At 46.1% G+C, this 19583-nt stretch overlaps 1 protein-coding gene across 1 annotated transcript in view; it reads right to left on the reverse strand.

Annotated features, from left to right (window-relative positions):
* The window catches only part of LOC308313140 (sarcoplasmic/endoplasmic reticulum calcium ATPase 2), a 40510-nt gene that overhangs the window by 8849 nt on the left and 12078 nt on the right, over positions 1-19583 (reverse strand). Inside the window, exons 7-16 of the mRNA XM_080760075.1 lie at positions 17286-17452; positions 15056-15211; positions 13724-13865; positions 12954-13120; positions 10744-10832; positions 7394-7496; positions 5544-5675; positions 4135-4260; positions 2873-3109; positions 1255-1366 (exon numbers count right to left, since the gene is read on the reverse strand). Of these exons, the coding sequence (XP_080616201.1) occupies positions 1255-1366; positions 2873-3109; positions 4135-4260; positions 5544-5675; positions 7394-7496; positions 10744-10832; positions 12954-13120; positions 13724-13865; positions 15056-15211; positions 17286-17452 (1431 nt within the window). The remainder of the gene's footprint in view (positions 1-1254; positions 1367-2872; positions 3110-4134; positions 4261-5543; positions 5676-7393; positions 7497-10743; positions 10833-12953; positions 13121-13723; positions 13866-15055; positions 15212-17285; positions 17453-19583) is intronic.

Here is a 19583-nt window from a genome sequence, read left to right on the forward strand (position 1 = left end):
ACACACACATAGTTTTATTATTTAGCGCTTGTGTGTCACTTGGCTTCAGCGTTGCCTGTCATGGTGCACGCACGTTAGGGGGAGGCGGGCGGGGGAGAGCACGGCAAGTCTTGTAACTGGCACAAGAATTTAGTCAGACACAGACGGACGGATGGATCATGCAATGCTGCCATTCTCCACTGCTTCCGTAAACAATAATCACGGCCACCCAACGCTCATGTCAGGTTAAACGGTTTGCCGGTTTTGACGGATGAAACCTTAATGAAATCATTAAACCGCGAAACCGAAATATCGCACAACCTTAATAATCAGGAACTAAAACCAAAATAACTTTACTCTTGTGTATTCTTGGACGCAAGACTGACCATCTTGAATGTTGGTGCATGTTCCCCCTACCTGTGATCATGATGACATGTTCCCCCTACCTGTGATCATGATGACTGAATGTTGGTGCATGTTCCCCCTACCTGTGATCATGATGACTGAATGTTGGTGCATGTTCCCCCTACCTGTGATCATGATGTCATGTTCCCCCTACCTGTGATCATGTTCCCCCTACCTGTGATCATGATGACTGAATGTTGGTGCATGTTCCCCCTACCTGTGATCATGATGACATGTTCCCCCTACCTGTGATCATGATGACTGAATGTTGGTGCATGTTCCCCCTACCTGTGATCATGATGACTGAATGTTGGTGCATGTTCCCCCTACCTGTGATCATGATGACTTAATGTTGGTGCATGTTCCCCCTACCTGTGATCATGATGACTGAATGTTGGTGCATGTTCCCCCTACCTGTGATCATGATGTCATGTTCCCCCTACCTGTGATCATGATGACTCGAATGTTGGTGCATGTTATTGTTCCCCCTACCTGTGATCATGATGTTGGTGCATGTTCCCCCTACCTGTGATCACGATGTCATGTTCCCCCTACCTGTGATCATGATGACTCGAATGTTGGTGCATGTTATTGTTCCCCCTACCTGTGATCATGATGACTTCCCCCTACCTGTGATCATGATGACTTCCCCCTACCTGTGATCATGATGACTTCCCCCTACCTGTGATCATGTTCCCCCTACCTGTGATCATGATGACTTCCCCCTACCTGTGATCATGTTCCCCCTACCTGTGATCATGATGACTTCCCCCTACCTGTGATCATGTTCCCCCTACCTGTGATCATGATGACTTCCCCCTACCTGTGATCATGTTCCCCCTACCTGTGATCATGATGACTTCCCCCTACCTGTGATCATGATGACTCGAATGCCGGCCTGTCGACACATGCGCACGGCAGAGAGCACCTCCTTCCTGGGAGGGTCCAGCATTCCAACGCAGCCCACAAAGGTCAGGTCAGACTGGAGGCGACAGGAAGGGTCAAGAGGTCAACGAGATCGGCATTGTGACTCAACACCTCATCTGTGACTCACAACGCGTGATATATACACCTACACGTCTAGTAGATTCCAATAATTACATAATCAATCGTTTACTATATCATGGCTGTTGAGTGGAAACCTTGCATGTTTAAAACCGTTACTTTTCAGGACATGGGAAAAATAAGCTGTGTTCCAATGGATTCAATTAGATATAATTTAGTCACAAGTTCTTGATATTTTCATGGGATATTCAGCTGGCATCCCAATTTTGGGCTAGGGTTAAGGGAAAACAGCCGATCTACAATCTCACAGTGCGTCACATCGTAATGCAATGTGAGCTTATAGATCGGCTACTGTGACACCGTCGTACAGTAGTGGGTGTTTGAGTAGTAAGTAGCTTTATAACCAACAGATCCTGTAGCATGTGGGCCCAGGTGGGCCCATGTGGGCCCATGTGGGCCCATGTGGGCCAGCAGCCCATCTCTTGTTCCTGTAGCAGCTTGATGTACAAGTGCTGTCCACCCCCTCCACGCGAGTGCAGAATAGCCTTCGTGTGTGATGTGATTGGCCCGTGCACTTGTGCAAGGTCGCTATGTGATTGGCCAGCAGCCACTTTGAGTGGCAGTCGGGGCAAACACTCATTATCTTCTATTCTGTCCATATTGCAACTCGAACAGGGCTGAGACGGCTGAGCGACGTTCGCAACGTTCGACACGGCAACTCGCGCACTTTAGCACACTCGGTGGTCTCTCTCGTGGCTCAAGTTGGCTTGAGATGGTGCCCCTACGGCTTACGTCATGGACACAAACTGTACTTAGGAGGAGGGCGTGACCATTTACTCAAACGCGAAGGCCATTCCGCACTCGCCCCCCTGGACCTGATGGTAGTATGTCACAGGGGCTTACCCCCCCAGTCTAAACCTTTATGCCGAGTGCTAAACAAGGAGGGTGCAGAGGGTACCATCATTATTGTATTTGGTATGACTCAGACAGGGATTGAACCCCAACCTCCCAATCACAGGGTGGACACTCTTAAAAACAAGGCCACTCGGTGCAGATCAACATTGTTCTATAGCTCTCTTTAAAGTAGCTGTGTAAATTGGGAGAATCTGCGATGATACACCAGTTTTCACACTGGCTCACATATTGCCAAGTCTTTGACCATAATATGGTGTAAAGCAGTGGTTCCCAACCTAGGGTTCGGGCCCCCCTTGGTGGGCGCTAAAGATCACAGGGATGGCGTGAAGCTGTTTGGAGGCAGTCCTCCAAACAATTGCACAAAATCTTGCATGTTCTCAACACATTATCAGAAACTATATCAGAAAACAAATAAAAAAAGGATTGGGAATTTTCCGTCTAATGAGAAGTACAATATATGTACATATATATAGGGCAGAAGTCTGAAAAACAGAAGGCTGTGTTTATGTGTGCATGTGTGGGGATGTAAGAACGGCAGGCTCCAAGGAAAACAGCGTTAGAATCTCACCTCGTAGTCGGCGAACTTGGCCGTGTTCTCCAGGTTGAGGGAGCGGGGCTCGGGGGGCGTGTCCCTGGTGGCCATGGCGAGGCAGCGCAGCATGTCGCGGCCGGAGCCCCACTCTCGCACGGTGGCGAGGAGCTTCTCTCGGACCGCGGGGCTCAGAGGCACGCGGGTCGACGCCGCTCCAGAGCCACTGGAGAGACGCATGTGACTGCACCGCTCCAGAACGGTCTCAGGTGCTCCCTGTTACGATGGAGAAAGAGGTAAAGACATTAGAGAGACAGAAAGAAAGGGCAGAGAATGGGGTTCGAATCCCCCCCCCCCCCCCCCCCCCCCCACGATGCATCCGGCTTTGTCGAGCGTCTAAACGAATACAATGCTCCAAGTGAGTGTTCGGGGGAGGGTGATATTTATCATGGCATGTCCTCCTGTGGCACCGGGCTGGGAGGCGTAGGGCATGTACTCCTATGGCACCGGGCTGGGAGGCGTAGGACATGTCCTCCTGTGGCACCGGGCTGGGAGGCGTAGGACATGTACTCCTATGGCACCGGGCTGGGAGGCGTAGGACATGTACTCCTATGGCACCGGGCTGGGAGGCGTAGGACATGTACTCCTATGGCACCGGGCTGGGAGGCGTAGGACATGTACTCCTATGGCACCGGGCTGGGAGGCGAAGGACATGTACTCCTATGGCACCGGGCTGGGAGGCGTAGGACGTGTCCTCCTATGGCACCGGGCTGGGAGGCGTAGGACATGTACTCCTATGGCACCGGGCTGGGAGGCGTAGGACATGTACTCCTATGGCACCGGGCTGGGAGGCGTAGGACATGTACTCCCTATGGCACCGGGCTGGGAGGCGTAGGACGGAGGCTCTACATCCTCCCGGTGGAGGGCTACTCACTGGCAGGTGAGCCAGTAGGATACAACAGCAGTGACAACACACAAATACGTCTGGGGAGCACTTAATTGGTATTTGAGTCGTATTAGGGCCGATTCATATACTCCTATTTTAGAGCCGAATAAAAGTCGGTTCGGCGCTGTAGAGCCTACAATGTGACGTCATTTGAGGTTCGGGGGGGGGGCGGGTACCGTCCTAAAGTAGTCTCTTCGGTGCTACTGAAAATTTTCGACGAGCCGAAGTCATTTCGGCACTACAGCGCCGAAACAGCGGTAAAATAGGAGTATGAATCGGCCCTTAGGGGTATACAAGCACAACATAAATGGAGATAAGGGGGAAAGAGTTTATAGGATGCAGAGAGAGGTCTGACCTTGACAAACATCTTGGCGCCGCTGGCAGACCGGCTGTGCTTGTTGGGAGTGCAGAAGACGGACATGGACTTCCTGTCTCGGGAGAACTCCAGCGTGACCTCCTTCCTCATCAGCTGCTTGATGACCTGGACGGTACGCAGCAGAGAGGCAATTAAAAACTAAACAATTAAGGGACCCATAGATTACCGTAGACATACTGTATGATACAGTAGACATACTGTATGATACAGTAGACATACTGTATGATACCGTAGACAGACATACCGACCGCAGTGTTTCCTGCAGGAAAAAGCTTTGGCATGGTGCTGGGCGTGGGGGGGGGGGGGAGCTTATGGCGCGCGGCCTTGGGCCGCGCGTCGAAAAATTTGATTAATTAATTAATAGGATTAATAAATTAAGATTAATTCGTATTATTGCTCTTTATTGCGATTGGAGACACTGGGGGGACACTGGGGGACACTGGGCAGGCACTGGGGAGGCACTGGGAAGGCACGGGGAGACACTGGTCAGGCACTGGGAGACACTGGGGAGGCACTGGGGAGGCACTGGGGAGGCACTGAGGAGGCACTGAGGGGACACTGGGGAGGCACTGGGGAGACACTGGGGAGGCACTGAGGAGGCAATGAGGGGACACTGGGGAGGCACTGAGGGGACACTGGGGAGACACTAGCCCCCTTATAACAAAAAAATTGTTATATGATAGCTTGGCATGGCGCAAATAATTCCAGGCATGGCGCAGCGCCATGCCAAGGAAACCCTGGGTTTGTGCAGGAAACCCTGGACCGTATGTATACTCGCATACATAAGGGATGTTTCATTCGACTGATGCCATTCACAATCTAACAACCAAACATGTAACAATAGGAGAATTCATCCACTGTCATGTATAAACTGTACCGTACACTTTATATTACAATTTTACCGACAAAGCCTAATTTATACTTGTTGTAATACGATGGTGTAAGTAGACAGGCACACAGACACACAGACAGATAAGACAGATCAGTGGTTCCCAAAGTATTTAGCCTGTGACCCAAAAGAGAGAATAGATGTTTGCCGCGGGACCCAAACTAGTGAAAATAGCATAGCATCGGCTATTTTCACTACTTTGTTTGTTTTCTAATTAAGGACTTTGGACTTTTAATAAATTAATAAAATTGACTTTTAGATTTTTCAATGATTTCTTAATGAAATTACTGGAGGGGGGGCCAAAAAACACAGAATTTAGTTTTTAATTCATGATTTTTTATTTTATTTTTTGGGATGTTTTTTGAAATAATAATTACAAACTACCGGTAAGCATAGGAAACAAAAAAATAAAGGGACCCACAAATGGCTCCCGACCCAGTGTTTGGGAACCACTGAGATAGACAAGATGGACTGTATATATAGATGATCTTAGTCTTACGGAGCAGCAGGCTGTAGCTCTCTCCACAGGGCTCAGTCCTCTCAGGTCTGTGTCAAACACGTTCATCTTCTCCACCAGACAGCAGAGGGCAGTCTCTGTGGCTTCACCCACCTTCTCAAACACACCCTTTGTCTGGAAGTCCACGCACGCACACATGCAGGCCGCACACACACACACACACACACACACACACACACACACGCACACACAATTGTTTAACATTATGTCGCACCATATACCAATTCAATCACCTCACCAATAATAACCCAGTTGATCCAGTTGCACCTCCTGCATGCTGGGAATAATGAATTGCATTTTTATGGCGCTTTTCTATGCACTACGTGCCTACTCAAAGCGCTTACAATGGTTCATTCATTCATACATTGGGAGGTGAAGCGGCGAACAGTTGACGCCAGCGTCCTCACTTCCCACCCCCAATCAAACCCTTGATGCTGAGTGTCAAGCAGGGAGGCATTGGGTCCCATTTTTACAGTCTTTGGTATGACCCGTCCGGGGATTGAACCCCCGACCTCCCAGTCTCAGGGCGGACACTCTAACCACAAGGCCACTGAGCTGCTGAGACTGCAACATTTAAAGCCTGCCCTGAACCCTGTTTTTGGCCATGATGACCAACATCAAAGATCTACCAACTCACCATGGGCAGTCTCAGTGTTATCTTGTAGTGTGCAGGGTTAGATCATTCTAATCTCCTGCTTAAATGTAATCCGTCAGTCGTTAAAACGTGCGATGCCAATTCTTTTCACTGTGGGTCGGATCTTAAACGCCTACTACTGCGTTTGAGCTGTAATCAGCAGCTGAGGAAATGTTCAACGCTCTCTTGGTATCGAGGGCAGACCTATACAGCTCACTTTATTGATGTTTTGAACCTCATCCTACAAACCATCAATAGTTCTAGTGTATATATTTCTTGTCTTTATAGAATGTGTAAAATGCGGGATCATGAAAATAAATATTATTATATTTTTTCCTCTTCTAATCATTGAAACACCCGATCAGCTCAAACTGGAACCGGAGGCCTGTATTTAACAATTTACAATGTGACTAATCAGCCAATCTACAGCTCACAATGCATTGATGCGCACTTATTTATATTATATTCATTTATCAAATGTTTGCACAGAATAGTATGCTTGGGTTAAAGCATAAAGCATCGTGATGCATTGGGAGCTTAGAGCCATTTCTGTCGTTTATCATACAACAAAGGTTTTAGTGGCTCCTTGACCACTAATAGTATACGTGTACTGTATGTACATACAGTTTATATGTACAAATAGTGAGACAATCTACAAGCTCACAACGTGTTGCCTTTGTTTGCCTATTTTTGGGCTATTATGACGAGGCCAGAATGGCTAATGGTTAAGCGTGGACATGTTAATAAGGACCATAGGGTCTATGTGGTTAAGCGTGGACATGTTAAGGACCATAGGGTCTATGTGGTTAAGCGTGGACATGTTAATAAGGACCATAGGGTCTATGTGGTTAAGCGTGGACATGTTAAGGACCATAGGGTCTATGTGGTTAAGCGTGGACATGTTAATAAGGACCATAGGGTCTATGTGGTTAAGCGTGGACATGTTAAGGACCATAGGGTCTATGTGGTTAAGCGTGGACATGTTAATAAGGACCATAGGGTCTATGTGGTTAAGCGTGGACATGTTAAGGACCATAGGGTCTATGTGGTTAAGCGTGGACATGTTAATAAGGACCATAGGGTCTATGTGGTTAAGCGTGGACATGTTAAGGACCATAGGGTCTATGTGGTTAAGCGTGGACATGTTAATAAGGACCATGGGGTCTATGTGGTTAAGCGTGGACATGCTGCCCGTCACCTCGTTGAAGTCCAGAGAGGAGTCGTTGCAGAGGGCGCAGATGGAGGCCAGCTCCACCAAGCCTTCGTACTGACTGGCCTTCACCACCACGTCATCCTTGTAGCTGCAGGACACACACACACACACACACACACACACACACACACACACACACACACACAGAGCGGACAGAGTGACACACGGAGAGTGGCAGAGAAGGGGGTTTTTAGGTGGTCTTATTATGTTCGCGGTCTAGGCCCCCTTTTATGAAGGAAAAGCGCTGCCTACAGTGTCTTCTGCTGCTGGGGAAAAAGGAAAGAAAGAGATGAAAAACTATGGCAGTGGCTCTCAACTTTTTAATTTCAAAGACCCACATAACTTTGAGAGTGCACAAGTTACAAACCTGCAACGGCCCATGTGGACTGGAGCCGCCTCAAGGAACCTCACTGCTCTATGGAAATTATACTATTGATGACAAAGTCTTAACCCATTCTGACCTGAGATCAGATTCTAGTCTTCTACATCCTGACAGTTTTCTGAAAAACGCTATGTTTCTACGTCAGTGGTTCTTTCGATTTTTCAAAAATAGCAGACCTACAAGCTCGTAGCGCTATGAGCTGCTAAAGCTAGCTAAAGGGGGGGGGGATTAATCAAGGCAGCGCAACCTGCATGGCATACTCTTTTTTTTATAAAGAAGCAGTCAGATGAACACTGAGTGTTTGTGTTGATCCTGCCCGGCTGCCACCTTGCTCTCCTGGCAGACATGGCTGCTGGCTCGCCGTGTGTGTGGAGCAGTGACTCAGCCATGTATTAATAGGTCTGAGGCACAGGAGTGCCTCTGTGGCCGACAGCGAGGAATAGATAGAGAGACCATCAGCTTGGACGCAAAGCTTTGCATTTCTGTAGTGTCATGCTTGGACAGCTGATTAAAAAAAAAAAAAACACACCTTTTGGTCCTCATTTTGTTGTTTCTCATAAGGTTTAATGAATACATAGATTATTAAAGGTGCTTAGTGTGTGATCACAGTTATATAGTTATAAAAAGAAATGGCTCCATCTTCCTATCTACATCTTTTATGGAATGGAACATGGACCCAGATCCGTACAGGTCTCGGGCATTGTCTGCCATTTTCTGGTGTTCCCATGAAAACCTCTAGTGTGGGGTTATTATATATTCATTTGGCCAAATACATTTACTCATCTTAACTAAGGAGCAGCGGTGGCAGCTATTGAACAGAACCTGTGGAGATGTTAGGGGTTCTGAATCTATTGAACAGAACCTGTGGAGATGTTAGGGGTTCTGCATCTTGCTCAAGGACATGGGAGCTGGGATGAGTTGGGATGGAAACAGGAACATTCAGATTCCCGGTGAGCACTCTCACTTCTCCGTCTCCTGAGTCACTTAATGGAGAATGTGGGAATCTTTTCACCACTGTAAATACACCCTAGGGCAGTGGTTCCCAAACCTTTTCATGTCAAGGACCCCCAAATTGACACCAATTCATTAATTGTAAAATCAATGTTAATTTAACTCTGAGAGTTAGTAAAATAACAAAGGTCTTTATTCATTATTGCGAAATCAGTGAGCACTTACTATGAGACCTAGCAGATCATGTCTGTCTGTGTGTGTGTGTCTGTCTGTCTGTCTGTGTGTCTGTCCCGCTATCCAAACATGGAGTGTGTTGCATCAGCAATCACTCAGCTCCATATATGGGCACAAAAGGGGCCAGGTCCACATATACAGTAACAGCGGGACAGACACACAGACAGACAGACATGATCTGCAGGGTCTCAGCTGCGTTCGCTTCCCGCGTTTGCGCGTCTTACTGGTAGATTGAAGGACAAAGGCTGAGGCTGAGGATGGAGGAAGGTTAGGATCAAATCAATGAAGGACTCGGCAGTATTTGATGATGACACAACCTCCAGCGGAGAGGGTTCGAGACATTTCAAGTCATACAAGGAAAAAAAATGTGTTTGCATTAATTCGATCCTCCAAATTGCTAAGTTATCAAGTTGCGGCAAACGGTCATCATTGCAGAAATGGAAACGCATAGAAAGGCCATGATTACAAGCTGTAGTTGACAACGACAGACAGTGCTGTTCACACTGAGCACTGTAACTGTATCGTTCACCATTCATTGTCTTCATTATAGTTGTGGTGTAGACTATTATATGCCATCTACTTGAGTGACAATTTGTTAAACTATATGTTTAATAGTTATAATTATAATCATTGATGTGAATATGAACGGCCTTAACCAATGGACTAGCTAGCTTCTGTATAATTGTTTCTTTTTTCTACAGAATCTTTGCCAACACCAATATTTATCAAGCCTATACACCAAATAGTGCTATTACTTTTGACCTAATGTCACCAGTAGATGGCAGACTTTTACAAGTTACCTAACCTCTCTGTGTCCCAGTTTTATCTCCCATAATCTCACAACACGAGGCCTGGAAAATAACTACTGGAAGAAGTACAAATCAGGAAGTACTGGACTACGCGTTGTCCAGCCTCCAGGAACTTCCTGGCTTATCAGTTTGATCCTGTAGCTCTACCAATAAGGGGATGACAGAACTTTAATTGATTCATCATACACTTTACAGCCATATCGTGTATAGATCTTGGATCCCTTGCCAGACCACTTCAGACTGACATCACAAAGGCATGCATGTGCAGGTAGGTTTCAACGGAAGTTATGGAACCAGACTAGGGGTGTAACAGTTAATTGAACGAATCAAATCAGATCCGATCGATTAGTTCAAGTGGGAAGATTTCAATTAGTTCTTTGCTTTTTTAAATACAGCAAATATAGCTCATCTACAAGCTCACAATGTGTCGAATTGCAATGCGTTTTAAGCTTGTCGGTCAGTTCTTTACGCTATTTTTGACACTAGTACAAGAATGCATGATTAATCCGACTAATCAATTTAGTTGATTATAAATCAATTATCCAATATCAAAAAAGTAATCAATAGAACAATTGGTGCAAAAACAATCGATGGTTTGCAGGCCTAAACTCGGCCGCTCATAAAACCCAATGAAAAAGACGTCACGTTTAAACTTTACATGCATATAAACATGCATTCCACCAACTACTACCTGTATGATGGAAGAAAGCTTACAGCCAAGCAGTTTTGCAGATCGAGGCTTTAACCTTTGCATTTATGAAATACACCAAGACCATCAGTGTTTGATGGAAGAAGCTCTAATACTCTTTAATCTCGACGGACATGAATGATGGAATGCCTCATTTCTATTCAATTGCAGATGTAAGCTGACAATATAATAGCATAGCTGGTCATTTCTGGAGTCTACTGTATGTTAATAAGAGGGGTCAAAGGTTAATAAAAGGGTAAAATCAACTCACACTTCCCCTTCCGGGGCGTAAGTCGATCCGGTCACCGTGAACTCGCTCAAGCTGCAGCGGTCGCCCGACACGCTGTCCACAACAAACATCTACCGAGCACACACACACACACACACACACACACACACACACACACACACACACACACACACACACACACATACGTGCACGAGTGCATGCACATACAGACAGTTGTTAGAAACGCCAGTATCTTGTTAACTCATTAGTCGGTTATATTGTTAGAAGATGACAATCCACACAGAAGTGTTATGCTAAACTCCAAAAAGGTGTACAGCATGGAACCAAATGGACCCGTACAGTAAGTTCCATTCTGTACACTGTTTGGACTGTAACAGGTTCAATTTCAGTTCTTCTTTCATTCCAAACAACCCTCCCAATTTGTCCTCTTGTCTTCCTTCCATCTATCAAACAACTATTTCCTTCTATTGCTCAACCATCCGACAATATTTATTTTATTCGTCATTATATCACCATCCACCCCTCCCTCTCCCCCGCCCTTCCTTCCTTCCAATTCTCTCTGTACTTAAAGGGACGTGATCATGCTATTGAGGTATAGTACCGTTTAGTTGTTGAAAATAATAATCTATAGGGTTTTGTCATTATAATGGAGAGACGGGGGTCCGGACTGGAGAAACCTGGAAGCTGGAGGAGTTTGAGTTTTTAGAGAGCTAATGGATGGACAATGGAGCCCATTTTCGCCGCACTTTGCGAGATAACATCATATTACATCCATTGTATATTTATGATGATGCATACTTGACAAAGACCAAACTTGTATTCAGCTGCTAATAGCCAGGACATTTGTGCACACATATTTTCAGACATTGTTATAGCATAACAACTCAGGCAAACTGTTAACAAAACCATTCTGTAGTTGAGGGAAGGCATGCCATAATTCATAGACTGACACTAAAACTCAGACTTAAAAGCAAATCCCACTATAATTTAGTAAGTTTCACTTGATGTTAGTGCTTCTTTCTCCTCCGTCTTTCACCGTGTCTCTGTTTGAGGTGACGGAGCACATCACAGACACATTTAATATTATATTGAGAGCAAAACTCTGCAGTTTAGTTAGGTGCAGTGAGCGATACTTTTTGTAAAAGTGTTAAATAGCGGCAATCTGTCTTACCCTGCAGACAGACACCTGTCTCTCTCTCCATCCTAATAACCCTCCACCTGTCTCTCTGTCAGTGTGTCTTACCCTGCAGACAGACAGACACCTGTCTCTCTCTCTCTCTCTCCATCCTAATAACCCTCCACCTGTCTCTCTGTCAGTGTGTCTTACCCTGCAGACAGACACCTGTCTCTCTCTCTCTCTCTCCATCCTAATAACCCTCCACCTGTCTCTCTGTCAGTGTGTCTTACCCTGCAGACAGACAGACACCTGTCTCTCTCTCTCTCTTTCTCCATCCTAATAACCCTCCACCTGTCTCTCTGTCAGTGTGTCTTACCCTGCAGACAGACAGACACCTGTCTCTCTCTCTCTTTCTCCATCCTAATAACCCTCCACCTGTCTCTCTGTCAGTGTGTCTTACCCTGCAGACAGACAGACACCTGTCTCTCTCTCTCCATCCTAATAACCCTCCACCTGTCTCTCTGTCAGTGTGTCTTACCCTGCAGACAGACAGACACCTGTCTCTCTCTCTCTCTCTCCATCCCAATAACCCTCCACCTGTCTCTCTGTCAGTGTGTCTTACCCTGCAGACAGACAGACACCTGTCTCTCTCTCTCTCTCCATCCTAATAACCCTCCACCTGTCTCTCTGTCAGTGTGTCTTACCCTGCAGACAGACAGACACCTGTCTCTCTCTCTCTCTCTCTCTCTCTCCATCCCAATAACCCTCCACCTGTCTCTCTGTCAGTGTGTCTTACCCTGCAGACAGACACCTGTCTCTCTCTCTCCATCCTAATAACCCTCCACCTGTCTCTCTGTCAGTGTGTCTTACCCTGCAGACAGACACCTGTCTCTCTCTCTCTCTCCATCCTAATAACCCTCCACCTGTCTCTCTGTCAGTGTGTCTTACCCTGCAGACAGACAGACACCTGTCTCTCTCTCTCTCTCCATCCTAATAACCCTCCACCTGTCTCTCTGTCAGTGTGTCTTACCCTGCAGACAGACAGACACCTGTCTCTCTCTCTCTCTCTCCATCCTAATAACCCTCCACCTGTCTCTCTGTCAGTGTGTCTTACCCTGCAGACAGACATCTGGTTGGTGGTGAGCGTCCCTGTCTTGTCGGAGCAGATGACGGAGGTGCAGCCCAGGGTCTCTACGGAGGGCAGGCTCCGAACGATGGCGTTCTTGCGGGCCATGCGTCTGGTCCCCAGGGCCAGGCAGGTGGTGATGACTGCCGGCAGGCCTGGAGGAGAGGCAGCGACAATGAGATGTATATTAGATCACTTTATATATTAGACCACTTTATATACATCTGTATCGCTTTTAGATCTGTTATTTTCTTCTAGATATAGACATACAGTACAGGAATATATATCACTGACTGTATTAGGTAGGTACTAGATGCCAGGTGTTTGGGTCAGATGCAGCTCCCGATTTTGTAGAACAAAGCCTATATGCAGTAACTGCATTTGTGGTCGACAATGAGCCATTCATTTGTCTCAAAGTCAAATCAGGCCTCGGAACAATTAGCTCATGAATACATGGACGACAATTAGTGCAATGTCACTTACGGTACTATATACAGTACCTATAACTAAACGGCGAAACGAGACAGACAGACAGACAGACAGACAGACAGGGTACCTTCTGGTATGGCAGCCACAGACAGACAGACAGACGGACAGACAGGGTACCTTCTGGTATGGCAGCCACAGACAGACAGACAGACAGACAGACAGACAGACAGACAGACAGGGTACCTTCTGGTATGGCGGCCACAGACAGACAGACAGACAGACAGACAGACAGACAGACAGACAGACAGACAGACAGACAGACAGGGTACCTTCTGGTATGGCGGCCACAGCCAACGCCACGGCGATCTTGAAGTAGTAAACGGCGCCCCTCAGCCAGCTGCCTCCGTGGACCGGGTCGTTGAAGTGTCCCACGTTGATGGCCCAGACCGCCACACAGATGACACTGATCACCTGAGAGACGAGACCGGTTAGCGTTGATGGCCCAGACCGCCACACAGATGACACTGATCACCTGAGAGACGAGACCGGTTAGCCCAGACCGCCACACAGATGACACTGATCACCTGAGAGACCAGACCGGTTAGCCCAGACCGCCACACAGATGACACTGATCACCTGAGAGACAGGACCGGTTAGCCCAGACCGCCACACAGATGACACTGATCACCTGAGAGACCAGACCGGTTAGCCCAGACCGCCACACAGATGACACTGATCACCTGAGAGACAGGACCGGTTAGCCCAGACCGCCACACAGATGACACTGATCACCTGAGAGACAAGACCGGTTAGCCCAGACCGCCACACAGATGACACTGATCACCTGAGAGACAGGGCCGGTTAGCCCAGACCGCCACACAGATGACACTGATCACCTGAGAGACGAGACCGCTTAGCGGCGCCACATGTACTACATCCAGAGGCTCCCACACTTTACAGCTTGAGACCAAAAGGATAGATTAGACGTTTGCCCAGGACCCAAACTATAGGGAAAATGAGAAAACAGATCTACAAGCGCACAACGCGCCGCTTGTAGATCTAGATGTTGAGGCAGACTTATGATGAATTTATTCTTGGTTGTGCACCATGTCATCCTCAAGCTACTGAGCTTGTAGATAGGTTTTTTTCTGTATGTTACACCGCCACAACAGATATTTACGGATAGTTAACTAGCCAATGTATCTGAATCAAGGCAAAGGTTTTAAATCATCATGATTGAACAACAGGAGTAAACGGGTGCTCACAGGAGGTAAACAACAGGAGTAACCAGGTGCTCACAGGAGGTAAAACAGTAACCAGGTGGTAAACAGTAACCAGGTGGTAAACAGTAACCAGGTGGTAAACAGTAACCAGGTGGTAAACAGTAACCAGGTGCTGGTAAAGTAACCAGGTGGTAAACAGTAACCAGGTGGTAAACAGTAACCAGGTGCTCACAGGAGGTAAACAACAGGAGTAACCAGGTGTACAGTAACCAGGTGCTGGTACAGTAACCAGGTGCTGGTACAGTAACCAGGTGACACTGATCACCAGGCGAAACATGGTTTTTAATAAAACATAAAGGCTGTTCCCGGATGGTGTGTTTTTTTTCTAAATGATGATATTGAATTGCAGTCCTATGGCCCCGCCCCATGCAGGCTAACCTTGGAGAGTTGTTCTCCAAACTGGTCCAGTTTCTGCTGCAGGGGAGTTCTCTCCGGGTCCGTGGCCGCCATCTCGTCTCGGATCTTCCCGATCTCCGTCTGCACCCCCGTCGCCACCACGACCCCGATGGCCCGTCCCGCTGCGATGTTGGTGCCCTGTGATTGGTCAAAGCAAACCACCCCTTTATCCACGTAACAATAGACTGAGATGTTGGTGCCCTGTGATTGGTCAAAGCAAACCACCCCTTTATCCACGTAACAATAGACTGAGATGTTGGTGCCCTGAGATTGGTCAAAGCAAACCACCCCTTTATCCACGTAACAATAGACTGAGATGTTGGTGCCCTGAGATTGGTCAAAGCAAACCACCCCTTTATCCACTAAACAATAGACTGAGATGTTGGTGCCCTGAGATTGGTCAAAGCAAACCACCCCTTTATCCACTAAACAATAGACTGAGATTGGTCAAAGCAAACCACCCCTTTATCCACTAAACAACAGACTGAGATTGGTCAAAGCAAACCACCCCTTTATCCACTAAACAATAGACTGAGATTGGTCAAAGCAAACCACCCCTTTATCCACTAAACAATAGACTGAGATTGGTCAAAGCAAACCACCCCTTTATCCACTAAACAATAGACTGAGATTGGTCAAAGCAAACCACCCCTTTATCCACTAAACAATAGACTGAGATTGGTCAAAGCAAACCACCCCTTTATCCACTAAACAATAGACTGAGATTGGTCAAAGCAAACCACCCCTTTATCCACTAAACAATAGACTGAGATTGGTCAAAGCAAACCACCCCTTTATCCACTAAACAACAGACTGAGATTGGTCAAAGCAAACCACCCCTTTATCCACTAAACAATAGACTGAGATTGGTCAAAGCAAACCACCCCTTTATCCACTAAACAATAGACTGAGATTGGTCAAAGCAAACCACCCCTTTATCCACTAAACAATAGACTGAGATTGGTCAAAGCAAACCACCCCTTTATCCACTAAACAATAGACTGAGATTGGTCAAAGCAAACCACCCCTTTATCCACTAAACAATAGACTGCGATTGGTCAACGCAAACCACCCCTTTATCCACTAAACAATAGACTGCGATTGGTCAACGCAAACCACCCCTTTATCCACTAAACAATAGACTGAGATGTTGGTGCCCTGAGATTGGTCAAAGCAAACCACCCCTTCATCCACTTAACAATAGACTGAGATGTTGGTGCCCTGAGATTGGTCAAAGCAAACCACCCCTTTATCCACTAAACAATAGACTGAGATGTTGGTGCCCTGAGATTGGTCAAAGCAAACCACCCCTTTATCCACTAAACAATAGACTGAGATGTTGGTGCCCTGAGATTGGTCAAAGCAAACCACCCCTTTATCCACTAAACAATAGACTGAGATGTTGGTGCCCTGAGATTGGTCAAAGCAAACCACCCCTTTATCCACGTAACAATAGACTGAGATGTTGGTGCCCTGAGATTGGTCAAAGCAAACCACCCCTTTATCCACTAAACAATAGACTGAGATGTTGGTGCCCTGAGATTGGTCAAAGCAAACCACCCCTTTATCCACTAAACAATAGACTGAGATGTTGGTGCCCTGAGATTGGTCAAAGCAAACCACCCCTTTATCCACTAAACAATAGACTGAGATGTTGGTGCCCTGAGATTGGTCAAAGCAAACCACCCCTTTATCCACGTAACAATAGACTGAGATTGGTCAAAGCAAACCACCCCTTTATCCACTAAACAATAGACTGAGATTGGTCAAAGCAAACCACCCCTTTATCCACTAAACAATAGACTGAGATTGGTCAAAGCAAACCACCCCTTTATCCACTAAACAATAGACTGAGATTGGTCAAAGCAAACCACCCCTTTATCCACTAAACAATAGACTGAGATGTTGGTGCCCTGAGATTGGTCAAAGCAAACCACCCCTTTATCCACTAAACAACAAATAGACTCCATTGAGGAGGCTGTATGTGAAAGGCACGGAAGAGTCTACGGTGACCATTTCCCAGGAATAATTCAATTTAATTAATTGAGACAATGTGTGTGTCAATAATAAACAACCATTTCTCTTGTGAGGACCAGGACATTCTACTATACTTACTACTATACATTTGGTACACACACACACACACACACACACACACACACACACACACACACACACACACACACACACACACGCGCTTATGATGACTCACAGAGAAGAGCATGTTCTTCTTGTCCTGGTTGACGGCGCGGGGGTCTGGCACGGGGTCAGTGTGTTTGATCACAGAGACCGACTCCCCCGTCAGAATGGACTGGTCCACACGCAGGGTGGTGGAGCGGATGGACGTGAGCCTGATGTCAGCAGGTACCTTATCACCGACTGAGGGGGAGGGGAGGACGATGATGACAGCACAGCATGAGAATACACTGTACTGTACAGACAGTATCATTTATTTTACAGGTCCGTTTTGCCTGGAATCAAGACTGATTCAGCAGATTTAACACATCAAAACCGGGATTGCGCTTAACCCATTTAGACCAGAGTTAAAAACATTCAATTTGAAAGAATATATATATTCAAAGATTTGCGCCACATTTTACGATTTTTCAAAAATAGCAGACCTACGAGCTCGTAGCGCACCACTCGGTGGCGCGCTGTGAGCTTGTAGATGTGCTATTTTTCAATAGCTAAATTATAACTTAATGTTTAACACCAAAAGGGGTTCCCGCCCCAAAATGGGTTAAGCATTATTCTGTGCTATATAGAGCGGGTTTAAAATGGTTTAGATTAGATAGATATAACATTATGAGACTCTCAAAATATACTCTCAAAAAACAGGATCCGTTTGAACCCATTGATTTAGTTTCGCAGAAATATAATTATTAATAAATGAAAGTTTATCATCAAATAGAACTGCATTGGTTACCCTGACAAAACAAAACTGTCATTTCAACTGTGAGCCGTGTCAGTGAGTTCCCATGATCTTACAGACCACAACGTTTACCGCACGCACACACGTGCACACGCGCACCCCCCCCCCCCCCCCATGTAGGCCCTCAAACACACCTGAATTGACCACATGACCCATAAAGAATGTACACACAGGTATGCATATTATATACAGACAAACACGAACAGTACAGTACTGTAAATCGATCACACACACAAATGAACAAATTATACACACAAATATTGAGCATGAATCACATACAGTACAATGCACACACATTTGGCCAGAGAGCAGATACACAGAGACAGAAAGACACATTCAACTCTGAGAATCAGAGCTAACCCTATTTCCTTTCCATATGGGGATATAAATAGCATTGGGTATCTGGAGGATTCAGCTTTTTTTTTCCATTACTAGGCCAAGGGTGGGTGTGTGTGTGTGTGTGTGTGTGTGTGTGTGTGTGTGTGTGTGTGTGTGTGTGTGCGCAGTGCCAAGTTACTATAACGCAGTAAGATCTGGAGTGTAAATGTAACTCTGAGTGATAGAATCAGACCCTTACGGGTACACTCTCTCAGGAGATTGAATTAACATGTTTCTGTGTAAGAGTGGCTGAGTTGAGGCGTCCCAGCTGGACTGATGTTGATCAGTGGAAATAGCCGACCTCCACACGCTGGTGTTTCACACAGAAAAGTGCTTCTCACTCCAGTGTTACTCATTTCAGTCGCCCAATGTTACCAGAGGACCTCCCCTCCGCACCATGTACTGTACACACAACCCCGTGGGTTCAAATCCGGTTCATGGTGTCATGTGTCATTCCCCTGGTTTCAAATTGGTATAAGTTTAGTTTCTCTTAGAATAAAAGATGAACATACCAAACAATAATTATTCCAACTCGTAGTACGAGTAGCGAGAATAAGATTTGCATTATGTGGGGAACAAAAACACAAACGCCAACCGGAACCCACCAACCAGAACCACCTAAACCGGATCACACAACTTGGTTTAGAACGAATACCAGGCTTCCTCCACGGTGGAAAATCTGGTGACTCGAGGTTAACATTTGAATGCAGTGCATACAGAGGCCACACCGAAAAAAGAATAGCTGCTTGCATTGACTTTGACTCATTCTAACAATTCAAATGTCACTACAAATAGACAGTAAGGACACTATAAAGGACAGCTTACATGTAACCAGGGGCCAAAAAAGGAAATGTCAAACATGTCAGGTCGTTAAATTAAATTAAATGTCCTACAACATGAAAATCACCTTTTCCCATTTTTGTGTTTTTTTGTTATCCCTTATGACCTATGTGTCTTGTCTTGTATATACCGGTACCCAATTTTGAACAATTAGGCTTTCTCATCATATTTGGGTTTTTATGTACAGTGGTCTGAGCCCAACTTTTTGGTGCTACTTGTGATGTCATAGGTATCTCCCTACTTTGTATAATGTCTCCCCGCATCACAATGCAAGCTTGTAGATCTGCTATTTTCAAAAGATTTTCAAACATTTGAAAACTGAAATGAGGCATTCTGCATAATGAGTATTTTCTATGTTTG

Source organism: Protomyctophum bolini (genome assembly GCF_963924005.1).
Source record: "Protomyctophum bolini genome assembly, chromosome: 3".
Taxonomy (NCBI): Eukaryota; Metazoa; Chordata; class Actinopteri; order Myctophiformes; family Myctophidae; genus Protomyctophum; species Protomyctophum bolini.